The 11,426-nt window shown below is 49.9% G+C and overlaps 3 protein-coding genes across 3 annotated transcripts; 1 reads left to right on the forward strand and 2 right to left on the reverse strand.

Moving 5' to 3' along the window:
• Nucleotides 1-4: 4 nt before the first annotated feature.
• On the reverse strand, nucleotides 5-4,210 carry CCOS01_01821 (uncharacterized protein; the record flags this gene model as incomplete). The annotated part of the gene is made up of 1 exon (XM_060450014.1): nucleotides 5-4,210. One exon carries the CDS (start codon nucleotides 4,208-4,210, stop codon nucleotides 5-7), a length of 4,206 nt encoding a protein of 1,401 aa, XP_060318664.1.
• A 279-nt stretch (nucleotides 4,211-4,489) lies between these two features.
• Nucleotides 4,490-5,562, reverse strand: CCOS01_01822 (uncharacterized protein; the record flags this gene model as incomplete). The annotated part of the gene is made up of 4 exons (XM_060450015.1): nucleotides 4,490-4,797; nucleotides 4,866-5,047; nucleotides 5,115-5,287; nucleotides 5,347-5,562. The coding sequence occupies 4 exons, from the start codon at nucleotides 5,560-5,562 to the stop codon at nucleotides 4,490-4,492; spliced, it is 879 nt and encodes a 292-aa protein (XP_060318665.1).
• Nucleotides 5,563-6,792: 1,230 nt separating this feature from the next.
• On the forward strand, nucleotides 6,793-10,293 carry CCOS01_01823 (uncharacterized protein; the record flags this gene model as incomplete). The annotated part of the gene is made up of 1 exon (XM_060450016.1): nucleotides 6,793-10,293. The coding sequence occupies one exon, from the start codon at nucleotides 6,793-6,795 to the stop codon at nucleotides 10,291-10,293; it is 3,501 nt and encodes a 1,166-aa protein (XP_060318666.1).
• Between the last annotated feature and the right edge of the window lie 1,133 nt (nucleotides 10,294-11,426).

The raw sequence follows: 11,426 nt of genomic DNA on the forward strand, positions 1-11,426 counted from the left end.
AACCTCACCGCTGTCTCGTCAGCTGCAAGAACCCCTCAGCGGCCGTGTATGGCGACTTCTCGAATCGCATGCGCTCATCCACCTTGTCCACTTTCATCCGCGTGTACTTGATTGCCGCATCAGTAGCCGTAGCGGGCGTATCAGAGGTGAAGTACGGCTGCAACCAGTTCCAAGTTCCCAGCGTAGATGCAGGGATTGGCACGCCTAGGCTCAGCTGCTGGCCGGCACTGGGCAACGGGTCCGTGCCGACGGGCTGCTGCTGCTTGTCGTCGAAATCTGGGATGCTCTTGGGGAGCAAGATTGGTCCAAGACTGAAGAATACGGACATGTCGGAAAAGGCTTCGTTGATGATCCATGTTGGTAGACGAAGTTCTTGGACGGGAAGGATGCTGGTGTAAGCGTGTATGCTTGCAAATGGATCCATGATTGCCCCAAAGATCGTCTGCTCTCGACATCGAAGTATGTCAAAGTCTGTCGCCTCTCGAGTCGTAGGGTTGAAGTAGAACGGGAGTAATCGTTGCTTCTTGCTTCCCAGACGCCGCAACGGCTGCTTTTCGGAGGCTTGCAGTCCCGCCTCTCCCGGCTTGTCCTGCTGATCGTTATGTCCATAGTAGGTGTAGATTTGGTCCAGAAGCAATCCATCCTCTAATCGGAGTCCATCATCCTCCTTCTCCTTGGCGGCGAAATAACCGACCAGTCCATCGTGAGCTTTCTCCCTTGATCCAAATTTGACAGGGAAGTCGTAATAGCCGTCAAGATTGGCCTGGTCGCGACTCAAAGAGTCAGCGTCGGCCAGGATCAGAGGTTCCTTGGCCAAGTCTCCACGAAGGTTTTGCTTGACATATGGCTGTACTGCCAATTCCAAGGACCATCCCGTATTGACCAAGGCCAACGGGCGTCCGGTGACAGTGCCCCATTGCTCCGAGTAGCCTGACGGCGCCGGCAAGAGCGTCGCCATAGAGTCGTCGAGCATGCGAATGAAAGCTCGGAGATAATCCGCAGACTTCATCATCTCGGATACAAGGCGCTGGAGTTGGGTATACTGAACATGCTTATCCTTGGCCGGATCGACTTTGGGCGGTTCGAAGGGGAGCCATTCTGGCGAAGCAAGTGAGCCCTCTGGCCCGCCTACACGCACGTCACGGTAGAATTTACCATCACCGGTGAAGAACTGGAGTCCATAATTGGCGTAGTTGATCACGACCCATCCCCAAACCGGGTTCTCCCATTCGTTGGTTGGTCTCCAATACAGGTCACGACCTTCCCCGGGATCTGTCAGCGTGACGAACGCCGAGTTCAGGCGTGAGAACTGGTTGATTTGCGGTGGGATCTGAACCCAGGCTTCGCTGGGAACCATGGTGTCGTCTCCGGAACCAGGACTTTTGTTTCCACCAAAGATTGAATCGGCCGTGTAGTACTCACCGCATGACGGCACTGTCCATTTCTTGGAAGCCGAGACGCTTGGATCAACAGCATGAATGACTTGGCCGAACTTATCGATAATATTGAGCTTTTTGATGAAGAATTGACCGTGGGTTACCGGCTTGAAAGCAGCAAACGAACTGCCACTGAGTTCGACACTGGATCCATAAGGAGTAAGGTCCGATTCGCCTCCAATAAGCTTCAGGTCCCATGCCTCAAAGTTTGCTATCTGTTGAGGATCATTAGGAACAGCAGCGGCAATGGGGACTGATTCGGTCGACAAAGCGTTTGCTGGTCGATTGTTGGGTTTAACATGCGTTCCATGCAAACGAGTGAGGAGATGGTCGGTCAAGCCAGTCAAAGGAGCTGACAAGTAGGGTAACTGACGCACAGAATTCAGTAAAAGTTCCCGATCCTTCTCTGGCAAGATCTCATTCAGCGCGGTGTCGGAGAGTTGGGAGAAAAGGCTGCGAACTTTGGACTCCAGGGAAAAGGTCGGTTGGGGTAGTATAAGAGACCTCCCTGACAGCGTTCGTCGATCATCCTTCTTCCGGCTTGCCCTGTATTCTAGGTATGCCTTGGCGTCCAACGAGTATCGGGCCTGAGATGGCTTCAAGCCGTCTTTGGTGGTATCGTTAAAATGCCAGAACCTGTAAGGAACATGAAAGTACTCAATATCCCACTCCAGGTACAGAGGGAAGAATGGCTGCTCTGAGTTCCATCTGTCTCGCCAACGCGTCTCATCTGCTTCGCCGTTTGACTTGACTTCGCGATCATGATACAAAGGCAAGAACGTGTCTTTAGGACAGTCCAACGATCCTCGATCTTTCTGTAAGGAGGCGAACTCTTCGACCAATCGCTTAGCATCTAGAGCCAGGCCTGAAGGACAGCATTTCTCAAGTACGTCGTCGAAGAATGTCTCCCATGGTGCATCTAAAGATTTCATCTTGCCATCGAACGGGCATTGAGTGTTCAGACGGACTTTGAGATGATCGAGGAAGTCTTTGGGCCAACTCGATGGAATGCACGACACCATGAGCGTCGGATCGCAGGGTTGAAAAAAGGGCTTCGCGACACCGCCTTGCAAAGTATGGACCAATTTTGCTCGGGTTTTTTGAGTATCAGACAGCTGACCAATGACCGGCGGCATGATCAGATGGCTGTCTTTGCCATGAATGGGTATACTGGCCTTGAGATCTTCACTCGCCTTGCCCAGAGCCTCGATACTGGAACGAAGAGTTTCTCTCTCATGTTTCGGCTGCCTCTCCAGCACTAGACTGTCGCGATCGCGAAGGAAGAGCCACCACAGTGAGAACATGTCCCACTGGCGAGACTGCTTCAATCGCAGGGCTGTATCGTTCACGATACAATCGCGGTTTAGTGCGAGCAGATCCAGCAGTTCGTCTTTCTCGGGAAGCCTCTGTGCAGGCTGGTCTTCAGGCTTGCTGATACCTGTAGGCTGGTTCTCATCTTTGGTATTGGCAAATACAAAGCGCTTGCCGCCTTCTTGACGCTTGAATTTCGCATCCTCGATGAGAGTAGAGGCTCGTAATTGTGCTTCCACGTCTTCGTCTTGGGCAATGAGGAGCTTCTCCATCTGCAAGATATCTTTATAAACTTGCTCGAATTCGGGAGGGCCGTTGGCTGCTTGGTCGTGAACATGCGCCATAATGCTGTCCAGAGGCGTAACACCAATGGAAACTGACTTATCCTTCATTAACTTCGCACATAATTCATCGGCAACGACTTTGGGTCGAGACGAGACATCCCACTCCACATCGTACTTGGCACCATGGCATATAGTATTGGCTGCATCGGGCAAGTCCAGCCACTTCCGAAGACTGCTATTAGACTCGGCTCCCATGACTTCCATGTTCAGAGCTTTCAATAGGGCATCACGAGTGCCGTATGCCCCAGGACTGGCGAGTGGATCTTGTTTACTGTCGCGGTGGAAACCCAGAACAAAGTAGCTCAACTTAGCTTTGTGGATGCGCTGCAGCTCATCTCCAATACGAAGATCGTCGATCATGCTGAAGACATTTGTGTTGTGCGGTTGGAAGTCTGGGAAAAGTTGGTTTGAGCTTTTCGTTAGGTCAATATTGATGCGGCTGCGTTTGTTCGATTCCGTGCTCGTCCACGTCTCGGCATTCGATTTGGATCCGATGAAGACTTCGGCTTGCTTGTCGATGTCTACTGTGTCGACAACTTCTTTTCCGACACCAGTGGTTTGTGTTGCTGCAGCAATAAAGGGCGATACATCAGTCTGAAGATCCGTACTGTCGTCGAGCTGGTCGATCATTTGGCAATGATCACTCTCCACAACCCAAGCAGCCAACGGAGGTACGGAGTCGTTTTTCTCCGCCAGCTCGCAGTGACGAATAACGATCCACCGCGTAGGCACGGGTGAAAATGGCGTCGGTGCTGGCTCTTTCGTAGGAGGGACTGAAGGACTTGAAGGGGTTCCGCCAGCACCTTGTGGAGATGCCGGGCGTCCAGATCGATATGGTCTTGGCATGCTCCAGTGTATATAGACGCCTTGTCTGCCCTGTATCGGGTCTCCAGTACCGAGATTCGTAAAACGTGGGTTTGTTTTAGGGTCGCCAGAAGCATGAATGTCTGTGTGGCGTAGGACGTCCGCAGCCAAGTATTTGGTGTCATAGCGAAGAAATGTATAGTTCGGCTGAGTAATTGGGGCAATTTTTGCTTGATTGCTCTCATGGCTAGTGCAGATAGACTCATTCAGTATGAAGGCGTCTACTTTCATGGGGACAAAAAGAACGCCCGCCATTTTGTCGGTGGATGATAAGAAGAAGAGAGGGGAGTGGAGTTGAAGTCTTGGGGGGGGGTTTTACAACCTATATATACCTGCACACAGTCCATTCGTCCTGCTTCTGCAACGCAGGCTACGATGCATTACGAACAAATCAGGCACATTTAGCGGATCTTGAGTAAACAAGTAACTAGTCCATGATCGTGCGTTTCTTCATTTCATATTTAACCAAGAAACACAATGATCAAAAAGTCTTCTGCGAAACCTGCCCATAGCTGTACTAACTCCGAGGTTCCATCAGACAACCTCGTCATCCCAGCATTTAATGTCCTGTGCAGAATAGAGATAGGTTAGAACAACCTTTTGAGCAACTCCATCGAAGATGGCACTGATAGATGATCCATCAGGCGAATCAGCATTGCTAAGAATCTTGTCAGTCCAGTTGCTTCCATTGTCCTCGCTCTGCGAGCGCCAAAGTTTGTCCGTGCCCGTCTGCTGCCAGTAGACGTTGATGTATGACTTGTTCTCTCCGACTTTAGAATAAGAGACAATTGCCAAGGGAGTCGACTCTTTAGCGTTGCCGGTACCCACGAGCTGGCCACATGCTGCACGGGTTCTTGTCAGTATCATATATGGTTGTTGGTTCAAAGGGGGGGAAAGGCCATGTTCTTACGATGCTTTCCTGATACGTCGTACACCTCGATGTATTTAGTATCCAGTTGGTAGGCAATGAACCTGCCGCCCTTTTCGGTCAGGCAAGCGGCCAAATAGGTGGCTTTGTGCAGTTGTTGGTTTTGCACGATGTAAGGGTTCTTCCACGTCAATGATTGTTCAATGACCTTCCCAACCACTTCACTGCGCACGTTAGTTTGTCTGTATCATACGTGCCGCTGTACTATATGTACTAAGGTAATTGACTTACATGTAATACACATAGCCAACTTCACCATCAGTCATCTTCCCAGCTACGGCAGCTGTACTCTTCGTCTTAGACGTACCCGCTTTGACAGCTTGCCATACTGGGCTGAGCTGATAGAGCGAAGTCTGTTGGGTACCATCACTTGCTTTAGTGGCGATGAAGCCAAACACCCGGGTCTGGCGGTTTACATGTTAGAGCGTAAGGCCATCATATCATATAAACAAAGGACGCTTACAAGTCCACCGTAGCTGATAGCTGCAATGCTTGTGTCTGGGATGATCAGACCCGTACTGGGCACCGAGGTGGGATCGGTAGCAGGGCCTAACTGAGTGTTGTTGGGAATGGATGTGTCGAATTCACGAAGAGTGAGGTAGCTGTTCGTTGAAACTCCGAATATGAAGAGCTTTTGAGAAGCGCCTGGCTTCCATAACGTGGTGTATGCAGAGGTCATTGTAATGTCTTTGAAGAGGGAAATCCCGTAGATGAAAACGCGTAGAATACGCCGTGGGTGAGTTGAGATTATGATGGTCTTCGGCAGAAACTTTGTTCTTAATATATCAGTCTCATATCGTATCATCAACGGCTTGCAAGTCTGTATACAGCTCAGCTTGGTATACGTATCTATACTCCAGTTACGTATTCATGGAGGTCCATTGTGCTTGATCCATTATTGGGGAAAGCACCAAAGCAACATGCGTAGCGACCTTTTGGAAAGACCACAGTTCACTCATACTGTACGCCGAACAAGATCCATGCATGTCCGATGCGTAGGTCAATAGTCTCAAATGCATTGAACAGTCACATGTAGTCGAAACTATGGAATGTGGCGTTGCTGAAATGTATGTATCTGCATGTCCATACCCCGCACAAACTGGGGCACATTCAGCGCGGCTCGGCGCGCCACCTACCTTATGCATGCATCCCACTCTGGCCGTTTAATCCCGTCCGGAAGCGTTATACGGTCTGCAGCTGAAAAAAACTGGATGAAAAAGAAAAGGAGGAGAGTCTTGGATTGGACCTCCGATGACTTGCGTAGCAGTCAAACTGTCTAGAACACACTTATTCTGCACACAGCTGTGTCAGAAAGTGGACTCAGCCGCCCCAGCCCAGTCTTAGACCTTGATCTCCTCGCAATCAGTAACCAATTGCCATTCGCCAGAGGTACGAAGCCACTGATCCAAACCACTGCCCACTAACAGTTGTACCACCGTATTGGGCCGTAGGGACGGGCCAGCGCTGTTACACTGTTTTTTGCCCTGGAATTAGTCCCGGCGATGGATTCTGGCAGTTGGGCACCCTTCTGCTGCCCAACTCTTGTCTCAGAAACAGCTCCAATGCCAGAAACTATGCCCCTTCCGGTCTGTCTCAGTCACTGATTCAGGAAAGAACATTGCATAATTTTGGCGCAAGCGAGAGACCGGGTTCAGCACCTAAACTACAGCCAGAAGAGGTTTGGCCTCACGGAAAAGTGTTTTCCGTCGTTTTTATGCACAGTTTACATCAGCGCTGGCGACTTGGCAACTGGCGACAGGCGCGAGAAGATCAGGGCCTTAGGACCGACGTAGTTGCACCATTGTAACTATCTGCAGCATTTGAGTGATTTTCCATGACATTTGAAAAAACTTGAGGACAAATTGGGTCGATCGTTCATCAAAGGCCAACGTAGCGATCAGAAAGCGCCATGGTTCTCTCGCAAGACATCCTAAGCAGTCCCCGACATCTCACCCTGCGACGAGCGCAGGAAGTCAAAGCAGCAAATCTCGCTGCCTCAACAGAAGCTGCTGTCGCAACAGGTGACAATGAGGTCCCGAACTTGAAAACCTTGAAGCCTGGCGAGGCGATGCTATACTCGTTTTTCACACCAAGCCTCGCCAGTGGTCGTTATGAAGTCAATTCGTGGCAGGAGATCGTTGCGAATGGCGTTCAACAGGATCCCGATACGACCAAGACCAAGAAGGTCTTTAACGTTGAGTCACCGCAATATACTCTGCCAGAAAATCTCGTCCATTCCATCTACCCGCCAGAGGGAGCTGAGGCATCGCCTACCATCTTGCCTCATGTCTTATTCACGGATCCTTTCTTCCCATGGGAGCGTACGGCAGTGCCACAGACTCCAGAGGAACTGAAAAAGGACAATCTAAGGAAGCGCGTGCCATGGCTGGCCGTTCTTGTCTTCAGTGCTTCCGAGCTTCGGCTCGACAAGGACCAGCTCATGGGTACAAGCAGCATCTTCACCAACTCGGACCTTGCTAAGGAGCTGGGCACAACTGGCAACGTGATTAAAATGGACGTCAATTGCGCCATTGACATGCCCGTCAGCGACTTCGCTCCTGGCAAAGTGGCCAAATCCTGGTCTCCCGTGCCACTGTCAGCGAAGAGCGATGATCGAACCAAGGCCATTTTTGTCCCAAGACCTCTATTTACTCAGCTAATCGCGACTTATAACGAGCGCGGTGAGGAGATTGTCGACCAGAAATCGATAGATCTTAGTCGATACACCTACCTTGCACACGTTCGTCAATCGGCTGCAAAAGGCGCCAACTTCTCGTCGACCGAAGATGGCTTGTTCAGCGTCGTTCACTCCCATCGCGCAGCTCCACTGGACAATCAACAAATATCGCGTGCTATCGTCCACCTGGTTTCTCTTGAAGGTCTACATGACAAGTCTCGCGCCGACTTTGCTTCAAGTGATTACATCATGCTCTCATCGTTATACTCGTGGTCGTATAACGTTTTGCCAGCGGGGGCACCCTCTGTATCTGATTCACTCAGGAATCTGGGTGATCATTGCGCAGTACTCGGACCTCCTAAAGAAGTTATTCAGAAAGCTGGGCAAGACACGTCAGAGAGTGGGCAGCGGATAGCTGCGCGATTGAGGGATGGCTACACAATCGTCAAATACCGCACCCAAACCGGCGAAGAAACAGCTGCCATTGCTCGCGGAGCATGCATTCCATGTGTTCCTCCCAAGAAGCTCAGTGAGAACTGGACGTCTCTTTCTTTCAGCGGAAGTAACTTGCAAATCTTGGACAAGGACCTCGGCCTCATGGACCTGACTTACTCAATGGCGTGGAATCTTGGTCGAACGCTCGCACTCGCGGATCGTTCTTTCACAATTGCACTTTCGCGTCTGCGATCAGTCATTGCAGCGATGGCTTTGAGACGCGGCAAGGAAAAGGAAATGGAGAAGCATGATGCGTGGAAGTCTACCAAAGACACAATCTCGTCGCTGGCAAAGTCTCTTCAGGTGCTTGCGGATGCTGAGGCAGGCTCTCTTGCTCCCTCGTCGCATGATCAGCCCACAAGTGGTGCAACCGAAAAGCCCTTGACCCAACCTGTTGATCTGTCTCTCGCCAATCCAAGTATTGTTTCTACCATGAAAGACGTGGTCGACGAACACATTCGCCATCTCGCGGGTAGCGACGACGAGACTGGCGCACGACTATACAACGAGCTCAACCTGCCAAGGTCATCGGACTGGGTTACAGTCATGACCTTTATCATGCACAGAATGTTTCTCATCGGAATCCCTGCCCAAAATCTGCTCGTTGAGCCGTCTTGGCTTCCAGCCGAGTCGCTTCGGTTCTTCTACATTGATCCACATTGGGTAGAAGCGGTCATCGACGGAGCCTTGGGAGTGGCGAACCATATTGAACGCAACGATGATAGTCTGCGAAGATCTATCAAGGGTATTTTCAACAAATATTTCTCAACAGTAGATCCCGATGTCGGTTACAGGCCACAAGTGCCGACATACGGACTATTGCTTCGCTCAAAGATTGTAAAAGACTTTCCGGATCTGCTTATCACGGCACCAATTCCTTCTGGATCGTCCAGCAAAGACGATGGGCCGCACGCCGAAGAGCGAGCGGAAATTCTACGACAAGAGAGGATTGCCGACGATGTGATTCTGTGCCTTTTCGATCGTCAGCCTGGGTCCAAGAGTCTGCATACCTTAACGTTTACTCAGCCGGCGCACCAACAATACTTTGCACTCGGGGATACCCTTTCTGCTACGCAATTGACTATATCCTTCACACGGACGTTTTCCAAACCGCGTGGAGATTCGAAATACGAGACTATTGCAAAACAGACATTCTATGCTGATGCTCATACACATCCATCGAGACAAATATTCATCTGGGGCCAGAACAGTGAATTGAGGTTTTTGAACCTGACAGCCTTCGGAAATGAAGTCAAGGATATCATCCAGCACGATGGCACTGAGCCTAAAACTTATTTTGACGACGACGAAGTGACCTCAAGCCTGATCGGATATCAATTGGGTAGTCACGTCTATCAACTTGGACTGACCTCGGACCGCCTTTCCTTGAACCCAAACGCAGAGACGATAAGGCATCCAAGTTTCAGTCTCATGGAAGTAGACCCCACTGCAGAGAGGACAGAGTTCTTCCCAAATGTTTCGACTTTGCATGCAGATCTCTCATCAACAGAGTCACTTTCAACGAAAGTCATTGCGGATCTTCCACAAGAGGTTCCTCCTCACTTTCCAAGTCTGCTGTCAACATTTCAGTTGTTTCCTGAGCGAGAAGAAATAGAATCATTACCGCCAATAGCTCCAGTCAGGAGGGTAGCTGCTATGCGATCTATGGCTATGTTAGCATTAGCATCTCCCGAAGACGCCGGGGGCGCCGGAAAGCCTCCGCCTTTCACTGTTAGAGTCTATCCTCAGATGTCTCCTTTCGGCGCTATTCCTACCAAGTCCCCCTATCCGCTCGATCTCATATTTGCTATTCGGATCCCCGTCATGGACTCAAAGAAACCCTATATGTACCCGCACCAACTTGGCCAAATCACCATCTCTATTCCTATGGGTCCCGCCAATGATCGTCAAAATCCTGCTTTGCTCTCTTCCTACCATGGTCCTGGACCGAGTATGCTCCAGAACCTTCGCTTTAACGTTATTGCAAGTCAAGGCACTGCTACACTCGATCTCACACTTCTTCCGCGTTCGACCAAAGGTTATGTAACGATTGGGCACATGCGAGAATGCAGTTTTATCCTGCCCATGGTTACTGTGAATGATTACGATGATGATCTATATATCCCGATCAAGTTTGTTGCGTCGTATGTGCTCGGGGGTGATCAGCCCAAATCACCAAAACTGCATCTGGTTCCGCAAGATAAGACAGTGCCAGGTTCACCAGAGGGGGTAGAATGAAAGAATGGGGTCTAGGAGCCTATAGTGCCTTCATTGAATATAAAATTATCACAGCGCGTCAATTCCAGTATTGATAGGATGACTCCCGGCTTAGATCACATGAAGGGTTCCCTACCCGTTCAAGCAAACGCTTAACACTAAAGATTTGGAAAGGTATGTTTGATGCTATGTGAAGCACTTTCGAACACTTTATACTTGCATGTCCTATAAGGAAGCACTTGGGTGATAGTAAAGTAGCGAGCGTATGTCGGACAACTTGTAGTTAGGTTCTGTACGCTGCAAGATCAAATATTTATAAGAGTTTGAGAACAGCGTAGACCATCATTTACGAAAAATCAAAAGTGTTACCAATCCCTCGCTTAGTGTGGGATGCGTAATGGCTGGGGATGCTTTCTCCTTATAGGACAACTCATGTTTTATTGCCAGTTGAACAACAGGTAGTAGGTCATCAACCCCATGACCCAGGGCTGTGAAGCCTAGGGTTCTTTCGCCATCAGAATCAATGAGTGCTTTTGCGAATGCTCAGGAGTCTCTCCGCGTTCGAGTCCGCAAGAATGCTGCCATTAGAATCTCGTCTGAGCAGTATTTGATACCTTTTGTCTGTGCATCTTCTCTCGCAAACGCACATTTGCAATTGCAAGGAATGTGAACAAAGTCCACAAGACTTGGCAACCATCAGTGCCACCAGACAGAGAGTCTCCCAGAATGTACGACAGGAAAATTCGAAAGTCGCCAAGTCCGATATGGGTGAAGGATGGAGGCCCAGTGCAGTCATCGACAGCAAATACACCCTCGGCGGTAGTTCTCCTTTGCTCATCCATCTGGACATGTCCCTCCGAAATTCATTTGGCCCCAGCTGTCTGAAAGCCTTGGTTGGCGGTGCTAGAAATCCGACCTGTCGCAACCAGTATATGCGAGCCATCAATCACAAGACTCTCGCTTCCGCTTGTTACAGTAATCTCTACATGATCCCTAGACAAGCCATTGACATGTTCGAGATCGGCAGATATAACGATCGAACACTTTCTCCTGAGATGATGTAAGCAAATGCATTGACAACATAACGGTCCTCTCGGCCGAGAATCTCTTAGTATTCGATCACGGTGACTTCCGATCCGAACCTCTGGAAGACT

This window comes from Colletotrichum costaricense (assembly GCF_030867565.1).
Source record: "Colletotrichum costaricense strain IMI 309622 chromosome Unknown Scaffold_2.1, whole genome shotgun sequence".
In the NCBI taxonomy this organism is placed as follows: domain Eukaryota; kingdom Fungi; phylum Ascomycota; class Sordariomycetes; order Glomerellales; family Glomerellaceae; genus Colletotrichum; species Colletotrichum costaricense.